The sequence below is a fragment of the Taudactylus pleione genome, unplaced genomic scaffold (assembly GCF_031769625.1).
Source record: "Taudactylus pleione unplaced genomic scaffold, aTauple2 ptg003751l, whole genome shotgun sequence".
NCBI lineage: Eukaryota > Metazoa > Chordata > Amphibia > Anura > Myobatrachidae > Taudactylus > Taudactylus pleione.
The window spans coordinates 33,415-56,934 of record NW_028288073.1 but is presented as its reverse complement, the minus strand read 5'-3'; the positions used below and the strand labels follow the sequence as shown (position 1 = coordinate 56,934).

At 49.8% G+C, this 23,520-nt stretch overlaps 1 protein-coding gene across 1 annotated transcript; it reads right to left on the bottom strand.

Moving 5' to 3' along the window:
• Positions 1-9,168: 9,168 nt before the first annotated feature.
• On the bottom strand, positions 9,169-19,725 carry LOC148430435 (arf-GAP with coiled-coil, ANK repeat and PH domain-containing protein 2-like; the record flags this gene model as incomplete). Its single annotated transcript, XM_088466599.1, has 4 exons — positions 9,169-9,267; positions 12,462-12,531; positions 15,382-15,557; positions 19,614-19,725. Coding segments are annotated over 4 exons (457 nt in total), but the record flags the coding sequence as incomplete, so codon positions are not given.
• Between the last annotated feature and the right edge of the window lie 3,795 nt (positions 19,726-23,520).

Here is a 23,520-nt window from a genome sequence, read left to right as displayed (position 1 = left end):
TCCACCTCTCTCATCTCTGTTCCCTTTCCCCGCTCTCATCTCTTCCCCTTCCACCTCTCTCATCTCTATTCCCTATATCTCATCTCTCTTCCCCTCTCTCATCTCTGTTCCCTCTCTCTCATCTCTCTTCCCTTTCCCTCTCTCTCATCTCTGTTCCCTTTCAATCTCTCTCATCTCTGTTCCCTTTCCCTCTCTCTCATCTCTGTTCCCTTTCCCTCTCTCTCTCATCTGTTCCCTTTCCCTCTCTCTCATCTGTTCCCTTTCCCTCTCTCTCATCTGTTCCCTTTCCCTCTCTCTCATCTGTTCCCTTTCCCTCTCTCATATCTCTGTTCCCTTTCCCTCTCTCATATCTCTGTTCCCTTTCAATCTCTCATCTCTGTTCCCCTTCCACCTCTCTCATCTCTCTTCCCTCTCTAATCTCTCTTCCCTCTCTCATCTCTCATCCCTCTCTCATCTCTCTTCCCTCTCACTCTCTCATCTCTCTTCCCTCTCTCTCTCTCATCACTCTTCCCTCTCTCAATCTCTCTCTCATCTCTGTTCCCCTTCCACCTCTCTCATCTCTCTTCCCTCTCTCATCTCTCATCCCTCTCTCATCTCTCTTCCCTCTCTCTCATCTCTCTTCCCTCTCTCTCATCTCTCTTCCCCTTCCAACTCTCTCATCTCTCTTCCCTCTCTCTCATCTCCCTTCCACCTCTCTCATCTCTCTTCCCCTTCCACCTCTCTCATCTCTTTTCCCTCTGTCTCATCTCTCTTCCCTCTCTCTCATCTCTCTTCCCCTTCCACCTCTCTCATCTCTGTTCCCTCTGTCTCATCTCTCTTCCCTATCTCTCATCTCTCTTCCCCTTCCACCTCTCTCATTTCTGTTCCCCTTCCACCTCTCTCATCTCTGTTCCCTATCTCTCATCTCTGTTCCCCTTCCACCTCTCATCTCTGTTCCCTATCTCTCATCTCTGTTCTCTTTCCCTTCTCTCATCTGTTCCCCTTCCACCTCTCTCATCTCTCTCCCTATCTCTCATCCCTTTCCCCTCTCTCATCTCTCTTCCTTTTCCCCTCTCTCATCTCTCTTCCCTTTCCCCTGTCTCATCTCTGTTCCCCTTCCACCTCTTTCATCTCTGTTCCCTTTCCCTCTCTCTCATCTCTGTTCCCTCTCTCTCATCTCTTTTCCTTCCACCTTCCACCTCTCTCATCTCTGTTCCCTTTCCCCGCTCTCATCTGTTCCCCTTCCACCTCTCTCATCTCTGCTCCCTATCTCTCATCCCTCTTCCCTTTCCCCTCTCTCATCTCTGTTCCCTCTCTGTCTTCTCTCTTCCATTTCCCCTCTCTCATCTCTCTTCCCTTTCCTCTTTCTCATCTCTCTTCCCTTTCCCCTCTTTCATCTCTGTTCCCCTTCCACCTCTCTCATCTCTGTTCCCTCTCTCTCATCTCTGTTCCCTCTCTCTCTCATCTCTGTTCCCTCTCTCATCTCTCTTCCCTCTCTCTCTCATCTCTCTTCCCTCTCTCTCTCTTCCCTCTCTCTCTCTCATCTCTCTTCCCTCTCATCTCTCTTCCCTCTCTCTCTCATCTCTGTTCCCTCTCTCTCTCTCATCTCTGTTCCCCTGTCACCTCTCTCATCTCTCTTCCCTCTCATCTCTCTTCCCTCTCTCTCATCTCTCTTCCCTCTCTCTCATCTCTCTTCCCCTTCCACCTCTCTCATCTCTGTTCCCTCTGTCTCATCTCTCTTCCCTCTGTCTCATCTCTTTTCCACTTCCACCTCTCTCATTTCTGTTCCCCTTCCACCTCTCTCATCTCTCTTCCCTCTCTCTCTCTCTCTCTCTCTCTCATCTCTCTTCCCTCTCTCTCATCTCTCTTCCCCTTCCACCTCTCTCATCTCTGTTCCCTCTGTCTCATCTCTCTTCCCTCTGTCTCATCTCTCTTCCCTCTGTCTCATCTCTCTTCCCTCTGTCTCATCTCTCTTCCCTCTCTCTCATCTCTCTTCCCTCTCTCTCATCTCTCTTCCCCTTCCACCTCTCTCATCTCTCTTCCCTCTGTCTCATCTCTCTTCCCTCTTTCTCATCTCTCTTCCCTCTGTCTCATCTCCCTTCCCTCTGTCTCATCTCTCTTCCTTCCACCTCTCTCATCTCTGTTCCCTATCTCTCATCTCTCTTCCCTTTCCCCTCTCTCATCTCTGTTCCCCTTCCACCTCTCTCATCTCTCTTCCCTTTTCCCTTCTCTCATCTCTCTTCCCTTTCCCCTCTCTCATCTCTGTTCCCCTTACACCTCTCTCATCTCTGTTCCCCTTACACCTCTCTCATCTCTGTTCCACTTCCACCTCTCTCATCTCTGTTCCCTTTCCCCTCACTCATCCGTTCCCCTTCCACCTCTCTCATCTCTCTTCCCTTTGCCCTCTCTCATCTCTCTTCCCTTTCCCCTCTCTCATCTATTCCCCTTTCCCCTCTCTCATCTCTTTTCCCTTTCCCCTCTCATCTCTCTTCCCTTTCCCCTCTCTCATCTCTCTTCCCCTTCCACCTCTCTAATCTCTGTTCCCCTTCCACCTCTCTAATCTCTGTTCCCCTTCCACCTCTCTCATCTCTGTTCCCCTTCCACCTCTCTCATCTCTGTTGCCATTCCACCACTCTCATCTCTGTTCCCTTTCCCCTCTCTCATCTCTCTTACCTCTCTCTCATCTCTCTTCCCTCTCTCTCATCTCTTTTCCTTCCACCTCTCTCATCTCTGTTCCCTATCGCTCATCTCTCTTCCCTCTCTCTCATCTCTTTTCCCTCCACCTTCCACCTCTCTCATCTCTGTTCCCCTTCCACCTCTCTCATCTCTGTTCTCCTTCCACCTCTCTCATCTCTGTTCCCCTTCCACCTCTCTCATCTCTCTTCCCTTTCCCCTCTCATCTCTCTTCCCTTTCCCCTCTCTCATCTCTCTTCCCCTTCCACCTCTCTCATCTCTCTTCCCCTTCCACCTCTCTCATCTCTCTTCCCTTTCCACCTCTCTCATCTCTCTTCCCTCTCTCTCATCTCTCTTTCCTCTCTCTCATCTCTCTTCCCTCTCTCTCATCTCTCTTCCCTCTCTCTCATCTCTCTTTCCTCTCTCTCATCTCACTTATCTCTGTTCCCTACACACACACACAAACATTTTATCTATTTTTAAACTGTAAAAAAAAAATGATGTTCTCCACCTTTCTATAAATGGCAGCGCTAATCTGGCACGCCTGACAAACCCTAAACACTTTGTGCCAGTATTAGTGATGGGGTTTTTTTTTTAATAAATTGTGATGAAAAGTGATTCTTTTTTTTGGCCGTGATTAGCTGCAAATACAATTACATACTGCCCTGAAGGGTCTCCAGGGCCTATTCATCAACACTAAAATAACGTTTTTAAGGAAATTTTCCTTAATTAACTTTATTTTAGTATTCATGAAGAGACTTATCACAGGACATATCACTGATATCTCCTGGTTAAGTCCCCTTGCGTTAATTTCCACACTCCCCATACATTAGTACATTAGTATGGGTACATTAGTATGGGTACATTAGTACATTAGTATGGGTACATTAGTATGGGTACATTAGTATGGGTACATTAGTATGGGTACATTAGTACATTAGTATGGGTACATTAGTATGGAGACATTAGTACATTAGTATGGGGACATTAGTACATTAGTATGGGTACATTAGTATGGGTACATTAGTATGGGTACATTAGTATGGGTACATTAGTACATTAGTATGGGTACATTAGTATGGAGACATTAGTACATTAGTATGGGGACATTAGTATGGGTACATTAGTATGGAGACATTAGTACATTAGTATGGAGACATTAGTACATTAGTATGGGGACATTAGTACATTAGTATGGGTACATTAGTATGGAGACATTAGTATGGAGACATTAGTACATTAGTATGGGGACATTAGTACATTAGTATGGGCACATTAGTATGGAGACATTAGTACATTAATATGGGGACATTAGTACATTAGTATGGGTACATTAGTACATTAGTATGGGTACATTAGTATCGAGACATTAGTACATTAGTATGGGGACATTAGTACATTAGTGTGGGGACATTAGTACATTAGTATGGGGACATTAGTACATTAGTATGGGGACATTAGTACAGGTACATTAGTACATTAGTATGGGGGCATTAGTACATTAGTATGGGGACATTAGTACATTAGTATAGGTACATTAGTACATTAGTATGGGGACATTAGTATGGGTACATTAGTACAATAGTATGGGGACATTAGTATGGGGACATTAGTACATTAGTATGGGTACATTAGTACATTAGTATGGGGACATTAGTACATTAGTATGGGTACATTAGTATGGGTACATTAGTACATTAGTATGGGTACATTAGTACATTAGTATGGATACATTAGTACATTAGTATGGGGACATTAGTACAATAGTATGGGGACATTAGTATGGGTACATTAGTACAATAGTATGGGGACATTAGTACATTAGTATGGGTACATTAGTACATTAGTATGGGTACATTAGTATGGGTACATTAGTACATTAGTATGGGTACATTAGTATGGGTACATTAGTACATTAGTATGGGTACATTAGTATGGGTACATTAGTATGGGTACATTAGTATGGGTACATTAGTACATTAGTATGGGTACATTAGTACAATAGTATGGGTACATTAGTACATTGATACATTAGTACATTATTATGGGTACATTAGTATAGGTACATTAGTATGGGTACATTAGTGTGGGTACATTAGTATGGGGATATGGAAATTATGGTATTCATGAAATTCCGAAAATTATGTACTTTCTACTATTTTACTATCCGTCACTGTGAGGTGGTGAATAGCAGGTAACACTTATCTGCTTCCAGCTGGGCAGGTCTTCCGGAGTCTAACTCCGGTGCTCTGGTCAGACCTCTGGCTGCGGTGGATGCCCTGACACTGTGTTCTACCAGCAGAATACAATAAAGTTTAGAGAAAAAATATATATTTTTGTGTGGTCTGCTGGGAGAACACAGTGTCAGGGCATCCACCGCAGCTGGAGGCACTGCAGCGGTCAGGTAAGTGCGGGATGGGGGGGAGGTTTTCGGAGGGGGAGGTATGCAGAGGAGGGAGGGGGAACACACAAAATTACCACAGCTGTAAGCAGTGCTGCGCATGTGCTGGTTTTCTGAATGTAACAGCGCATACGCAGCACTGATTCCAGCTGTGGTAAGTTAGAGCAGAGAGGGAAAAGTATTTCCTTAAAAGAGGTCATCGCAAAAATTAGACCTTTTCGCAATAGATAGTTATAGGGAGGAGGAATGATGAATTCCCCCGGTAATTAGGTAGAACTAAATGCAAGCTCTAAACCTGAGACCAGGGGGGAAATGACCAGGGGAGAAGCGACCAGGGGAGAAGCGACCAGGGGAGAAGCGACCAGGGGAGAAGAGACCAGGGGAGAAGAGACCAGGGGAGAAGTTGCCCATAGCAACCAATCAGCTTTGAACTTTTGAAGTAACATTTATCAAGTACAATCTATAATATAATAGGTAGGTGGCTCTCAGTCAGACGCGATAGCCATCCAGACTACGGCTGGCAGGTAGGTAGCTCTCAGCCAGACGTGATAGCCATCCAGGCTATGGCTGGCAGGTAGGTAGGTGGCTCTCAGCCAGAGGCGATAGCCATCCAGACTACGTCTGGCAGGTTGGTGGCTCTCAGCCAGACTCGATAGCCATCCAGACTATGGCTGGCAGGTAGGTGGCTCTCAGCCAGACTCGATAGCCATCCAGGCTACGGCTGGCAGGTAGGTGGCTCTCAGCCAGAGGCGATAGCCATCCAGACTATGGCTGGCAGGTAGGTGGCTCTCAGCCAGAGGCGATAGCCATCCAGACTGCGGCTGGCAGGTAGGTGGCTCTTAGCCAGAGGCGATAGTCATCCAGACTGGCTGAGAGCCACCTACCTGCCAGCTGCAGTCTGGATGGCTATCGCCTCTGGCTGAGAGCCACCTACCTGCCAGCCGCAGTCTGGATGGCTATCGCCTCTGGCTGAGAGCCACCTACCTGCCAGCCGTAACCTGGATGGCTATCGAGTCTGGCTGAGAGCCACCTACCTGCCAGCCATAGTCTGGATGGCTATCGCTTCTGACTGAGAGCCACCTACCTGCCAGCCATAGTCTGGATGGCTATCGCGTCTGACTGGGAGCCACCTACCTGCCAGCCGTAGTCTGGATGGCTATCGCGTCTGACTGTGAGCCACCTACCTGCCAGCCGTAGTCTGGATGGCTATCGCCTCTGGCTGAGAGCCACCTACCTGCCAGCTGCAGAGGCGATAGCCATCCAGACTACGGCTGGCAAGTAGGTGGCTCTCAGCCAGAGGCGGTAGCCATCCAGACTACGGCTGGCAGGTAGGTACCTCTCAGCCAGACGTGTTAGCCATCCAGACTACGGCTGGCAGGTAGGTGGCTCTCAGCCAATGACTCTTTCGTTTTATCAGTCGCTCATCTCCTCTCAGTCCTCCAATCCCCACCGCCTCTTTGGTACTTTCAACACTCTCCTCTGCCCCCACCTCCACCCCTTCCATCCTCCCTCACTGCATTTGACTTTGCCTCCTTCTTCTCTCCCAAAATTGAGGCAATTTGTCACAGTATATCCTCCAATCTCCCTGCTGCAACCCCACCTCCCCCACCATCCGCACCTCCCAGCCACCCACATCTTGTGCTCCTTCAGCCCCACCACGGGCGATGAGGTCACTCCCTCATCTTGTCCTCTCTACCTTCCACCTGCCTCCTTGACCTCCTCCCTTCTCGCCTTCTACGCTCTCTCTCCTCCACTGCCTGCTCCCACCTTGCTCACCTTTTCAACTTCTCTCTCTCTACTGGCATCTTTCCCTCATAGTTCAAACATGCTCTTGTCACACCTATTCTTAAAAAAACCAACCTCAACCTGTCCTCACCTGCCAATTACCGCCCGATTTCTCTTCTCCCTTTTGCCCCCAAACTACTTGAGCGACTTGTCTACAGCCGCATCACCAGCTATCTCTCTGACAACTTCATCCTTGACCCTCTCCAATCTGGCTTTCGCCAATGTCACTCCACTGAAACTGCCCTGGCCAAAGTCACCAATGACGTGCTTGCAGCCAAATCCAGGGGCCACTTCTCTCTGCTCATCCTCCTGGACCTCTCTGCAGCCTTTCACACCATGGATCATGCTCTCCTCCTTCGCACCCTTCAGACCTTTGGCATCTCTAACACCGTCCATGCCTGGTTCACTTCTTACCTCACCAACCACTCCATTTCTGTGTCTGCTTCTGGCCCCACCTCTCCCCCTTCCACCCTTCCCATTGGTGTCCCACAGGGTTCTCTCCTGGGCCCACTGCTCTTCTCCCTGTAAACTTCTAAATTAGGAGAACTCATTAGCTCCTTTGGCCTCCAATACCACCTCTATGCCGATGACACGCAACTATACCTCTCCTCTCCTGAACTCTCCCCTTCTGTCCTCTTTCAGGTAACCAGTTGCCTCTCCACCATCTCTTTCTGGATGTCTGAGTGCTCTCTGAATCTAAACATGGACAAAACCCGAACTCATCATCTTTCCCCCTAATAGAGTCTCCACTCCAACCAATCTCGCTATCACTGTTGACAACACAATCATCTCTCCTGTCCCCCAACTTTGCTGCTTGGGCATCACCCTTGACTCCACCCTCTCCTTCACACCCCACGCTCAATCCTGTCGGTTCCAGCTACGCAACATCGCTCATATTAGGCCTTTCCTCTCCCAGAGTGCTATCAAACTGATTATTCATTCACTAATCATTTCTCGGCTTGACTACTGCCTCCCACGTTGCCATCTTGCTCCCCTCCAGTCTGTTCTCAATACAGCAGCTAGACTTATCTTCCTCTCCCGCCGTTCCACTTCTGCTGCTCCCCTCTGCCAAAACCTGCACTGGCTCCTATTCCCCTACAGAATCCTCTTCAAACTCCTCACCTTCACATACAAGGCCCTCTCTAATGCTACTGCTCCCTACATCTCCAACCTCATCTCCTTACATACTCCCTCCCGCTCACTCCAGTCTGCCAATGACAGTTACATCTCCTCCACCCTGGTTATTTCATTTCATGCTCGTATCCAAGATTTTGCTCGTGCAGCCCCCTTCACTGGAATGAGCTCCCTCACTCGATTAGGCTCTCCCCGACCTTGTAGAGCTTCAAACGTGCACTGAAAACCCACCTGTTCATCAAAGCATACCCTTCCACCACATAATTGTCATAAAGTCTCTGTCCCTCCTGCCTCAGCCATCTCTACCTCGCCTACTTCCTGCACTCAGGTCCCCCTCTACACACTCATGCCTCATGTTATCTGTCTGTCTCCCCTCTCCCCTAGATTGTAAGCTCCTAGGAGCAGGGTCCTCCTCCCCACTGTCACACAGCTCTCTTCTCTAGCACTTCTATGACAGCCTTCACCTTCCCAGCTGTATAGTGTATGGAGAATTGTGTTGCTAATTGTTACTGGTGCTCTGTTTATAATTTGTTACTGTATTGTAATGTAATGTTCTGGGTACCCTTTACTGTATGTACGGTGTGCGGACCACCTGTGGCGCCCTATAAATAACATGTAATAATAGTAATAATAATAATAATATCAGTGTCTCTGGCTCTTTAGTGTTGTGGAACGACTACAAAGCACAGTATGTCCGGTCATTGGGCAAGCTGGAATTTGTAGCCCCGAAATAGCTGGAGAGCTATAGGTTACACTGTACCCTTCATCTTATTCATAGTAACTAACACCACCTTATAGATGGGCACTGCTCATGTGCTGTGTGGTGGTCTGTGCTGTCCATGGACCCCTCCCATTGCATTTCTCCAGTGGTCCTCTCAGGCCCCAGTTCCACACTGCCCCTGATGGTTTTGTTTTTACCATTTGAACTTGTGTCCACATGATGGCCACACCATAGTATTCCAGATGGCGCCATAGCGTGCACCTGCTCCGGGAGATATGGTTTCACATTACGTCTCTGCCTGTGCGCACTTCCAGGCGTTTCCGAGCCAATAAGCATAGTAGGACCCCAAGCTAGATAGCAGCTCATCCTACATAACCTAATAATATGGAACTGTTGCTGTGATGTCATAGGTCTATGCTGTTACATGTCATGACGTACAATGACTGTTACATTACATTAACAAGGTTTAATGACATCACCGTGTGCTGGAGGACGTTGTTTTTTTTATGTTCATTTCTTCAATCCGAGCTTCATAGATCCCATTAATGGTGTTGTTTCCAAGTTCACACATTAGCTGTAAACAAGTGACAACAATGTTAAATGTAGATACCTCAACCCAATTAGTAGACCCCCATACATTTATCCATGTAACAAGCAGATCTCATAAACGCCTCCATCTAATTAGCAGACCCCATATACACCTCCACCCAATAAGCAGACCCCAAACACATCTCCACCTAATTAACATACCCCATATACACCTCTGCCTAATTAATAGACCCCACCTAATATAGCCCCATACATACATCCAACTAAAAATATACCGCCACACATGTATCTCCAAATAATATACCACATACATGTATCCACCTAATATAGCCCCATACATGGATTTCCTCCCAAGTATATGACTAAGAGGCCTTTAGACTCAGCTGTAGATGAAGATGATGAGCTCCATCCAGAAGTAACACTGTACTGTAATAGTCCTTCCCTGTACGGGGTGTAAATTTAATACGAATCTTGTCTGCCCGAGATTGCAACTCATGTATTTACTAAGAACTGTCTATAAAACGTGATGGGACATGGAGCAGAATAAAAGAAATGAATAGAAGTGCCTGTGAGGTGCATGTTCTGCTGAAGCCTGCACAGATCCGTGTGCTCAGTCGGATCTGTGCCGTGCTTCTGTGTGTGTACATTGAAAATGAAGGGTTAAAAAATAGAGAAAAATCAGTGTGGGATCCTCCACAAAAGCATAACCAGCCTCGAACCTCGGTGCCCATTCTGGAACTGTAAAAATGGGGAGAAAACGGCATGGGTTCCCCCATATTTCCATAAACTAGCACCGGGCTCAACCAGACAGGGGCATCATACCATAGCAGGGGGACACACATCAAAGGGGTCCACCCTGCCAAAGCATTCTCCAGCCCCAAACTGGTCACCCCAGCTCTGGGAATCCTCAGAAAGTGGGGACCCCCCAAAAAAGGGGTCATCCCTCCCGAGGATACCCCTGGGCATTGGTGAAGCCTGGGGCTATTCCCTGCACCACTGGTGGCTGTCGGTGCAGTGTTAACAGGTGAAAGTTAGTAATTAATGTTACCGCCCACCTGTCTATGGCTCATCACAGTACCCCTAGTCTGACTACGCTAATATCTGACCTTGTGTGATGTACATGCAAACCAACAGTAATACAATAATAACTATACCCCACTTCCATAGTTACATAACAATCAGCACCTGGAGGCACAGACGGTCCCACAGACACGGATTCCATCCTATAACCATACACAGCTCCTCTACAATCAGCACCTGGAGGCACAGACGGTCCCACTGACACCGATTCCATCCTATAACCATACACAGCTCCTCTACAATCAGCACCTGGAGGCACAGACGGTCCCACTGACACTGATTCCATCCTATAACCAAACACAGCTCCTCTACAATCAGCACCTGGAGGTACCGACGGTCCCACTGACACTGATTCCATCCTATAACCATACACAGCTCCTCTACAATCAGCACCTGGAGGCACCGACGGTCCCACTGACACCGATTCCATCCTATAACCATACACAGCTCCGCTACAATCAGCACCTGGAGGCACAGACGGTCCCACTGACACCGATTCCATCCTATAACCATACACAGCTCCGCTACAATCAGCACCTGGAGGCACAGACGGTCCCACTGACACAGATTCCATCCTATAACCATACACAGCTCCTCTACAATCAGCACCTGGATGCACCAACGGTCCCACTGACACTGATTCCATCCTATAACCATACACAGATCCTCTACAATCAGCACCTGGAGGCACAGACGGTTCCACTGATACTGATTCCATCCTATAACCATACACAGCTCCTCTACAATCAGCACCTGGAGGCACAGATGGTCCCACTGACACTGATTCCATCCTATAACCATACACAGCTCCTCTACAATCAGCACCAGAACGCACAGATGGTCCCACTGACACTGATTCCATCCAATAACCATACACAGCTCCTCTACAATCAGCACCTGGACGCACAGACGGGCCCACTGACACTGATTCCATCCTATAACCATACACAGCTCCTCTACAATCAGCACCTGGAGGCACAGATGGTCCCACTGACACTGATTCCATCCTATAACCATACACAGCTCCTCTACAATCAGCACCTGGAGGCACAGACGGTCCCACTGACACTGATTCCATCCTATAACCATACACAGCTCCTCTACAATCAGCACCTGGACGCACAGACGGTCCCACTGACACTGATTCCATCCTATAATCATACACAGCTCCTCTACAATCAGCAACTGGAGGCACAGACGGGCCCACTGACACTGATTCCATCCTATAACCATACACAGCTCCTCTACAATCAGCACCTGGAGGCACCGACGGTCCCACTGACACGGATTCCATCCTATAACCATACACAGCTCCTCTACAATCAGCACCTGGAGGCACAGACGGTCCCACTGACACTGATTCCATCCTATAACCATACACAGCTCCTCTACAATCAGCACCTGGAGGCACAGACGGTCTCACTGACACTGATTCCATCCTATAACCATACACAGCTCCTCTACAATCAGCACCTGGACGCACCGACGGTCCCACTGACACTGATTCCATCCTATAATCATTCACAGCTCCTCTACAATCAGCACCTGGAGGCACAGACGGTCCCACTGACACTGATTCCATCCTATAACCATACACAGCTCCTCTACAATCAGCACCTGGAGGCACCGACGGTCCCACAGACACTGATTCCATCCTATAACCATACACAGCTCCTCTACAATCAGCACCTGGAGGCACAGACGGTCTCACTGACATGGATTCTATCCTATAACCATACACAGCTCCTCTACAATCAGCACCTGGAGGCACCGACGGTCCCACTGACACTGATTCCATCCTATAACCATACACAGCTCCTCTACAATCAGCACCTGGAGGCACAGACGGTCCCACTGACACTGATTCCATCCTATAACCATACACAGCTCCTCTACAATCAGCACCTGGAGGCACAGACGGTCTCACTGACACTGATTCCATCCTATAACCATACACAGCTCCTCTACAATCAGCACCTGGACGCACCGACGGTCCCACTGACACTGATTCCATCCTATAATCATACACAGCTCCTCTACAATCAGCACCTGGACGCACCAACGGTCCCACTGACACTGATTCCATCCTATAACCATACACAGCTCCTCTAAAATCAGCACCCCCAAAGCAGACATCACCTTCACAAGCTCCGGTTCCCAGGAATCCAGGGTGAGCGAGCGGACCTTGGAGAAATGGACACCCAGGCTTCTACATAGGAAAGATGAGATAAGGAGGTTACAGGGAGGAGAACCTGACATCGCCTAAGTAGTGAGGGAGCACTGTGTACAGTCATGTTCCCTAACATTGCAGTTATTACATGGGCCTAATGTCATGCTCCCCAACATTGCAGTTATTACATGGGCCTAATGTCATGCTCCCTAACATTGCATTTATTACATGGGCCTAATGTCATGCTCCCTAACATTGCATTTATTACATGGGCCTAATGTCATGCTCCCTAACATTGCAGTTATTACATGGGCATAATGTCATACTCCCTAACATTGCAGTTATTACATGGGCCTAATGTCATGCTACCTAACATTGCAGTTATTACATGGGCCTAATGTCATGCTCCCTAACATTGCAGTTATTACATGGGCCTAATGTCATGCTCCCCAACATTGCAGTTATTACATGGGCCTAATGTCATGCTCCCTAACATTGCAGTTATTACATGGGCCTAATGTCATGCTCCCTAACATTGCAGTTATTACATGGGCCTAATGTCATGCTCCCCAACATTGCAGTTATTACATGGGCCTAATGTCATGCTCCCTAACATTGCAGTTATTACTTGGGCCTAATGTCATGCTCCCCAACATTGCAGTTATTACATGGGCCTAATGTCATGCTCCCCAACATTGCAGTTATTACATGGGCCTAATGTCATGCTCCCTAACATTGCAGTTATTACTTGGGCCTAATGTCATGCTCCCCAACATTGCAGTTATTACATGGGCCTAATGTCATGCTCCCCAACATTGCAGTTATTACATGGGCCTAATGTCATGCTCCCTAACATTGCAGTTATTACATGGGCCTAATGTCATGCTCCCTAACATTGCAGTTATTACATGGGCCTAATGTCATACTCCCTAACATTGCAGTTATTACTTGGGCCTAATGTCATGCTCCCCAACATTGCAGTTATTACATGGGCCTAATGTCATGCTCCCTAACATTGCAGTTATTACATGGGCCTAATGTCATGCTCCCTAACATTGCAGTTATTACATGGGCATAATGTCATACTCCCTAACATTGCAGTTATTACATGGGCCTAATGTCATGCTCCCTAACATTGCAGTTATTACATGGGCCTAATGTCATGCTCCCTAACATTGCAGTTATTACATGGGCCTAATGTCATGCTCCCCAACATTGCAGTTATTACATGGGCCTAATTTCATGCTCCCCAACATTGCAGTTATTACATGGGCCTAATGTCATGCTCCCTAACATTGCAGTTATTACTTGGGCCTAATGTCATGCTCCCCAACATTGCAGTTATTACATGGGCCTAATGTCATGCTCCCCAACATTGCAGTTATTACATGGGCCTAATGTCATGCTCCCTAACATTGCAGTTATTACATGGGCCTAATGTCATGCTCCCTAACATTGCAGTTATTACATGGGCATAATGTCATACTCCCTAACATTGCAGTTATTACTTGGGCCTAATGTCATGCTCCCCAACATTGCAGTTATTACATGGGCCTAATGTCATGCTCCCTAACATTGCAGTTATTACATGGGCCTAATGTCATGCTCCCTAACATTGCAGTTATTACATGGGCATAATGTCATGCTCCCTAACATTGCAGTTATTACATGGGCCTAATGTCATGCTCCCTAACATTGCAGTTATTACATGGGCATAATGTCATGCTCCCTAACATTGCAGTTATTACATGGGCCTAATGTCATGCTCCCTAACATTGCAGTTATTACATGGGCATAATGTCATACTCCCTAACATTGCAGTTATTACACAAAGTCATGAAAGATCAGTAAACATGGAGATTCTCTACTGCGGGCTATTAGACCCACCCCCCCGGGCTATTAGTCCCACACCCCTGGGCTATTAGACCCACCCCCCCCGGGCTATTAGACCCACCCCCACGGGCTATTAGTCCCACACCCCCGGGCTATTAGTCCCACACCCCCGGGCAGTGGGTACTGGAGTAAAAATAATCGGTTAATAATAGAATTAATCATTTAAATTACTGGTGCGCAACAAGTCCCCACTAGTCCTGTGATGCCCAATTTAAATGGCTGCTGAAACATGCTGGTACTTTGAGAACCAGAAGGGACAGCATGCCCGGGAATCCGCAGCCTGTTAACACATTTTAGAAAAATATAAAAATATTAATTCAGTTCTTAAACTTTTACAATTACCACAAGACACCAAGACTAGGGCCTGATTCAGAGCCGCTCGCTGCCACTGCCCGCACGCTGGGATTGTGGGCGTTTTTTTTTATTTTTATGTTCTCCAGCCGCTCGCAAAGTTGTGGGAGACCACCCACAGCTTGTGTGAGTGGCAAGGAGACCATCGCGATAATCACGACCATCAACCTTGCGACAAGACCCTAGGGTAGGGTCTAGGCTGCCGCAAGGCTGAGTGGGCTTCCTGCTCTAATACTAGTGATGTCAGTAAGACCTCCTACAAATGCCAGGCGTTCCTAGGGGAACGCCTGTGTTTGTCCAGCCACCCCCCTACAAATCGGGGCAAGATGTCACTCACCATCGACAACTGCCTGTTCTTGTTGCGAGCCCCATAGCGACTGAACTTCAGTCGCTCGGTGGGACTCGCGCACGCCGGCCGCAGTGCATGCGTAAAGCCTAAACATCAGACTGCTTGCGTGCGGCTCTGAATAAGGTCCTATAGGTGTACTGGGATGAGCCCTAGAGAGGTGGGGGGACTAATGTTTTGGGCATACCCGATACAGCCTCATACTGACTGGCACTATGGTTTTGGCTGAGAACCAGGCGCCTATCAGTGATGGCTCTTATCTGTTATAAACCTTGCCCTGAGTCAGTAAGTTTGCTCACCTGTGAATTCCACTGCACTGAATGCAGAGAGTCACCCCCAGGTTTATACTGGCCCAGTCTGGTTCTGCTGCCCGGCAGTCACAGCACGCGGCATTCCCTGGCACCCGCAATACAGTATCCTGAGCACAGACGTCTGCTCGCTTCTGCTGTGCCGGTGCCTCAGATCGGGGCAATCGCTGGGGAGAGGAGACAATACGATGTTACACTGCAGTATTAGCTGCTGTGCCGGTGCCTCAGATCGGGGCAATCGCTGGGAAGAGGACACAATACGATGTTACACTGCAGTATTAGCCGCTGTGCCGGTGCCTCAGATCAGAGCAATCGCTGGGGAGAGGAAACAATACGATTTTACACTGCAGTATTAGCCGCTGTGCTGGTGCCTCAGATCAGAGCAATCGCTGGGGAGAGGAGACAATACGATGTTATACTGCAGTATTAGCCGCTGTGCCGGTGCCTCAGATCAGGGCAATCGCTAGGGAGAGGAAACAATACGATTTTACACTGCAGTATTAGCCACTGTGCTGGTGCCTCAGATCGGGGCAATCGCTGGGGAGAGGAGACAATACGATGTTACACTGCAGTATTAGCCGCTGTGCCGGTGCCTCAGATCAGAGCAATCGCTGGGGAGAGGAGACAATACGATGTTACACTGCAGTATTAGCCGCTGTGCCGGTGCCTCAAATCGGGACAATCGCTGGGGAGAGGAGACAATACGATGTTACACTGCAGTATTAGACGCTGTGCCAGTGCCTAAGATCAGGGCAATCGCTGGGGAGAGGAGACAATACGATGTTACACTGCAGTATTAGACGCTGTGCCGGTGCCTCAGATCAGAGCAATCGCTGGGGAGAGGAGACAATACGATGTTACACTGCAGTATTAGCCGCTGTGCCGGTGCCTCAGATCAGAGCAATCGCTGGGGAGAGGAGACAATACGATGTTACACTGCAGTATTAGACGCTGTGCCGGTGCCTCAGATCAGGGCAATCGCAGGGGAGAGGAGACAATACGATGGTACACTGCAGTATTAGCCGCTGAGCCGGTGCCTCAGATCAGAGCAATCGCTGGGGAGAGGAGACAATACGATGTTACACTGCAGTATTAGATGCTGTGCCGGTGCCTCAGATCAGGGCAATCGCTGGGGAGAGGAGACAATACGATGTTACACTGCAGTATTAGCCGCTATGCCGGTGCCTCAGATCAGAGCAATCGCTGGGGAGAGGAGACAATACGATGTTACACTGCAGTATTAGCCGCTATGCCGGTGCCTCAGATCAGGGCAATCGCTGGGGAGAGGAGACAATACGATGTTACACTGCAGTATTAGCCGCTGTGCCAGTGCCTCAGATCAGGGCAATCGCTGGGGAGAGACAATACGATGTTATACTGCAGTATTAGCCGCTGTGCCGATGCCTCAGATCAGAGCAATCGCTGGGGAGAGGAGACAATACGATGTTACACTGCAGTATTAGCCGCTGAGCCGGTGCCTCAGATCAGGGCAATCGCTGGGGAGAGGAGACAATACGATGTTACACTGCAGTATTAGCCGCTGTGCCGATGCCTCAGATCAGGGCAATCGCTGGGGAGAGGAGACAATACGATGTTGTAGTGCAGTATTAGCCGCTGTGCCGGTGCCTCAAATCAGGGCAATCGCTGGGGAGAGGAGACAATACGATGTTACACTGCAGTATTAGTCGCTGTGCCAGTGCCTCAGATCAGGGCAATCGCTGGGGAGAGGAGACAATACGATGTTACACTGCAGTATTAGATGCTGTGCCAGTGCCTCAGATCAGAGCAATCACTGGGGAGAGGAGACAATACGATGTTACACTGCAGTATTAGACGCTGTGCCAGTGCCTCAGATCAGGGCAATCGCAGGGGAGAGGAGACAATACGATGGTACACTGCAGTATTAGCCGCTGAGCCGGTGCCTCAGGTCAGAGCAATCGCTGGGGAGAGGAGACAATACGATGGTACACTGCAGTATTAGCCGCTATGCCGGTGCCTCAGATCAGGGCAATCGCTGGGGAGAGGAGACAATACGATGTTACACTGCAGTATTAGCCGCTGTGCCGGTGCCTCAGATCAGGGCAATGGCTGGGGAGAGGAGACAATACGATGTTACACTGCAGTATTAGCCGCTGTGCCGGTGCCTCAGATCAGAGCAATCGCTGGGGAGAGGAGACAATACGATGTTACACTGCAGTATTAGACGCTGAGCCGGTGCCTCAGATCAGAGCAATCGCTGGGGAGAGGAGACAATACGATGGTACACTGCAGTATTAGATGCTGTGCCGGTGCCTCAGATCGGGGCAATCGCTGGGGAGAGGAGACAATACGATGTTACACTGCAGTATTAGCCGCTGAGCCGGTGCCTCAGGTCAGAGCAATCGCTGGGGAGAGGAGACAATACGATGGTACACTGCAGTATTAGCCGCTATGCCGGTGCCTCAGATCAGGGCAATCGCTGGGGAGAGGAGACAATACGATGTTACACTGCAGTATTAGCCGCTATGCCGGTGCCTCAGATCAGAGCAATCGCTGGGGAGAGGAGACAATACGATGTTACACTGCAGTATTAGCCGCTATGCCGGTGCCTCAGATCAGGGCAATCGCTGGGGAGAGGAGACAATACGATGTTACACTGCAGTATTAGCCGCTGTGCCAGTGCCTCAGATCAGGGCAATCGCTGGGGAGAGACAATACGATGTTATACTGCAGTATTAGCCGCTGTGCCGATGCCTCAGATCAGAGCAATCGCTGGGGAGAGGAGACAATACGATGTTACACTGCAGTATTAGCCGCTGAGCCGGTGCCTCAGATCAGGGCAATCGCTGGGGAGAGGAGACAATATGATGTTACACTGCAGTATTAGCCGCTGTGCCGGTGCCTCAGATCAGGGCAATCGCTGGGGAGAGGAGACAATACGATGTTGTAGTGCAGTATTAGCCGCTGTGCCGGTGCCTCAAATCAGGGCAATCGCTGGGGAGAGGAGACAATACGATGTTACACTGCAGTATTAGACGCTGTGCCAGTGCCTCAGATCAGGGCAATCGCAGGGGAGAGGAGACAATACGATGGTACACTGCAGTATTAGCCGCTGAGCCGGTGCCTCAGATCAGGGCAATCGCAGGGGAGAGGAGACAATACGATGGTACACTGCAGTATTAGACGCTGTGCCAGTGCCTCAGATCAGGGCAATCGCAGGGGAGAGGAGACAATACGATGGTACACTGCAGTATTAGCCGCTGAGCCGGTGCCTCAGGTCAGAGCAATCGCTGGGGAGAGGAGACAATACGATGGTACACTGCAGTATTAGCCGCTATGCCGGTGCCTCAGATCAGGGCAATCGCTGGGGAGAGGAGACAATACGATGTTACACTGCAGTATTAGACGCTGTGCCGGTGCCTCAGATCAGAGCAATCGCTGGGGAGAGGAGACAATACGATGTTACACTGCAGTATTAGCCGCTGTGCCGGTGCCTCAGATCAGGGCAATTGCTGGGGAGAGACAATACGATGTTATACTGCAGTATTAGCCGCTGTGCCGGTGCCTCAGATCGGCGCAATCGCTGGGGAGAGGAGACAATACGATGTTACACTGCAGTATTAGCCGTTGTGCCGGTGCCTCAGATCAGAGCAATCGCTGGGGAGAGGAGACAATACGATGTTACACTGCAGTATTAGCCGCTGCGCCGGTGCCTCAGATCAGGGCAATCGCTGGGGAGAGGAGACAATGCGATGTTACACTGCAGTATTAGGCGCTGTGCTGGTGCCTCAGATCAGAGCAATCGCTGGGGAGAGGAGACAATACGATGTTATACTGCAATATTAGCCGCTGTGCCGGTGCCTCAGATCAGGGCAAATGGGGAGAGGAGACAATACGATGTTACACTGCAGTATTAGCCGCTGTGCCGGTGCCTCAGCTCAGAGCAATCGCTGGGGAGAGGAGACAATACGATGTTACACTGCAGTATTAGGCGCTGTGCCGGTGCCTCAGATCAGGGCAATCGCTGGGGAGAGGAGACAATACGATGTTACACTGCAGTATTAGCCGCTGTGCCGGTGCCTCAGATCAGGGCAATCGCTGGGGAGAGGAGACGATACGATGTTACACTGCAGTATTAGCCGCTGTGCCGGTGCCTCAGATCAGGGCAATCGCTGGGGAGAGGAGACAATACGATGTTACACTGCAGTATTAGCTGTTATCGGTCTTCTCTGTGTGTCACTTACTAGACTGCCACTGTCTCTTTTATTCTCATTGTACGCTGTAGTAATGCTTCTCTGCACGGCACTGACCCATAGCTCTAAGACACGGTCCGACTCTGCCTGGAGCATACATGACCTGTAACATACAAATCACATACAGTATCTAAGACGTGTTAAAACTCTTAATGGAGCATGCATGACCTGTAACGTACATATGACATGTCCATGTGGAGATGTAAATGATGGGGGACAGGTGTGTGGAGGTGTAAATGATGTAGGACAGATATGTGGAGGTGTAAATGATGGGGGACAGGTGTGTGGGGGTGTAAATGATGGGGGACAGATATGTGGAGGTGTAAATGATGTAGGACAGGTGTGTGGAGGTGCAAATGATGGGGGACAGGTGTGTGGAGGTGTAAATTATATAGGACAGGTATGGGGAGGTGTAAATGATGTGGGACAGGTATGTAGTGGTGTAAATGATGGGGGACAGGTATGTAGTGGTGTAAATGATTTAGGACAGGTATGTGGAGGTGTAAATTATATAGGACAGGTATGGGGAGGTGTAAATGATGTGGGACAGGTATGTAGTGGTGTAAATGATGGGGGACAGGTATGTAGTGGTGTAAATGATGGGGGACAGGTATGGGGAGGTGTAAATGATGGGGGACAGGTATGGGGAGGTGTAAATGATGGGGGACAGGTATGGGGAGGTGTAAATGATGGGGGACAGGTATGTAGTGGTGTAAATTATGGGGGACAGGTATGTAGTGGTGTAAATGATGTGGGACAGGTATGGGGAGGTGTAAATGATGGGGGACAGGTATGTGGAGGTGTAAATGATGGGGGACAGGTAAAAGTGTTTATTCCAACTTTTTTAAAACTACTATACAGACATTTTTCTGTACCCTACAATGCTGGAAAGATTTTCATTTGCAGGGAAATACTTGTTGGCGATCACTTTTCAACCCTTAAAAGTGCATTTGACACCTTTTAACAACCTCCAGTACTTTCGTTATAGCCACTAACAGCCATCTATATTGTGCGGCTTCCTCAGTTGTCACATTTTTGGGGTCCAGGATGGTTTCCCCATTTTTTCATGCTCTTCTCCTAGGTCTTATTTTGTAGAAGGGTCACACACCCTGGCCACGATTGGATCTCACATTTCTTGAGTGTGCGCATTCCTGCCATGTCTGCGAGTTTCATGAAGCAACTCGCACCTAATAGGATTGATCCTACTGTGATTGGTCTATGGCTGATTGTGTGACGCTGACTGCCGCAGAGAGGGGAGTGTGGGGGGTATATAGGAGGAAGACCCTGGTCATGGACTGCAGCGTGCACTGTGATTGGTCTATGGCTGATTGTGTGACGCTGACTGCCGCAGAGAGGGGAGTGTGGGGGGTATATAGGAGGAAGACCCTGGTCATGCACTGCAGCGTGCACTGTGACTGGTCCATGGCTGATTGTGTGACGCTGACTGCCGCAGAGAGGGGAGTGTGGGGGGTATATAGGAGGAAGACCCTGGTCATGGACTGCAGCGTGCACTGTGACTGGTCTATGGCTGATTGTGTGACGCTGACTGCCGCAGAGAGGGGAGTGTGGGGGGTATATAGGAGGAAGACCCTGGTCATGGACTGCAGCGTGCACTGTGATCGGTCTATGGCTGATTGTGTGACACTGACTGCCGCAGAGAGGGGAGTGTGGGGGGTATATAGGAGGAAGACCCTGGTCATGGACTGCAGCGTGCACTGTGATTGGTCTATGGCTGATTGTGTGACACTGACTGCCACAGAGAGGGGACTGTGGGGGGTATATAGGAGGAAGACCCTGGTCATGGACTGCAGCGTGCACTGTGACTGGTCTATGGCTGATTGTGTGACACTGACTGCCGCAGAGAGGGGAGTGTGGGGGCTATATAGGAGGAAGACCCTGGTCATGGACTGCAGCGTGCACTGTGATTGGTCTATGGCTGATTGTGTGACACTGACTGCCGCAGAGAGGGGAGTGTGGGGGGTATATAGGAGGAAGACCCTGGTCATGGACTGCAGCGTGCACTGTGATTGGTCTATGGCTGACTGTGTGACGCTGACTGCCGCAGAGAGGGGAGTGTGGGGGGTATATAGGAGGAAGACCCTGGTCATGGACTGCAGCGTGCACTGTGATTGGTCTATGGCTGATTGTGTGACGCTGACTGCCGCACAGAGGGGAGTGTGGGGGGTATATAGGAGGAAGACCCTGGTCATGGACTGCAGCGTGCACTGTGACTGGTCTATGGCTGATTGTGTGACGCTGACTGCCGCAGAGGGGGGGGTATATAGGAGGAAGACCCTGGTCATGGACTGCAGCGTGCACTGTGATTGGTCTATGGCTGATTGTGTGACACTGACTGCCGCAGAGAGGGGAGTGTGGGGGGTATATAGGAGGAAGACCCTGGTCATGGACTGCAGCGTGCACTGTGATTGGTCTATGGCTGATTGTGTGACACTGACTGCCGCAGAGAGGGGAGTGTGCGGGGTATATAGGAGGAAGACCCTGGTCATGGACTGCAGCGTGCACTGTGATTGGTCTATGGCTGATTGTGTGACGCTGGCTGCCGCAGAGAGGGGAGAGTGGGGGGTATATAGGCGGAAGACCCTGGTCATGGACTGCAGCGTGCACTGATATTGGTCTATGGCTGATTGAGTGACGCTGACTGCCGCAGAGAGGGGAGTGTGGGGAGTATATAGGAAGAAGACCCTGGTCATGGACTGCAGCGTGCACTGAGATTGGTCTATGGCTGATTGTGTGACGCTGACTGCCGCAGAGAGGGGAGTGTGGGGAGTATATAGGAGGAAGACCCTGGTCATGGACTGCAGCGTGCACTGTGATTGGTCTATTGCTGATTGTGTGACGCTGACAGCCGCAGAGAGGGGAGTGTGGGGGGTATATAGGAGGAAGACCCTGGTCATGGACTGCAGCGTGCACTGAGATTGGTCTATGGCTGATTGTGTGACGCTGACTGCCGCAGAGAGGGGACTGTGGGGGTATATATAGGAGGAAGACCCTGGTCATGGACTGCAGCGTGCACTGTGATTGGTCTATGGCTGATTGTGTGACGCTGACTGCCGCAGAGAGGGGAGTGTGGGGGGTATATAGGAGGAAGACCCTGGTCATGGACTGCAGCGTGCACTGTGATTGGTCTATGGCTGATTGTGTGACGCTGACTGCCGCAGAGAGGGGAGTGTGGGGGGTATATAGGAGGAAGACCCTGGTCATGCACTGCAGCGTGCACTGTGACTGGTCTATGGCTGATTGTGTGACGCTGACTGCCGCAGAGAGGGGAGTGTGGGGGGTATATAGGAGGAAGACCCTGGTCATGGACTGCAGCGTGCACTGTGACTGGTCCATGGCTGATTGTGTGACGCTGACTGCCGCAGAGAGGGGAGTGTGGAGGGTATATAGGAGGAAGACCCTGGTCATGGACTGCAGCGTGCACTGTGATCGGTCTATGGCTGATTGTGTGACGCTGACTGCCGCAGAGAGGGGAGTGTGGGGGGTATATAGGAGGAAGACCCTGGTCATGGACTGCAGCGTGCACTGTGACTGGTCTATGGCTGATTGTGTGACACTGACTGCCGCAGAGAGGGGAGTGTGGGGGCTATATAGGAGGAAGACCCTGGTCATGGACTGCAGCGTGCACTGTGATTGGTCTATGGCTGATTGTGTGACACTGACTGCCGCAGAGAGGGGAGTGTGGGGGGTATATAGGAGGAAGACCCTGGTCATGGACTGCAGCGTGCACTGTGATTGGTCTATGGCTGATTGTGTGACGCTGACTGCCGCACAGAGGGGAGTGTGGGGGGTATATAGGAGGAAGACCCTGGTCATGGACTGCAGCGTGCACTGTGACTGGTCTATGGCTGATTGTGTGACGCTGACTGCCGCAGAGGGG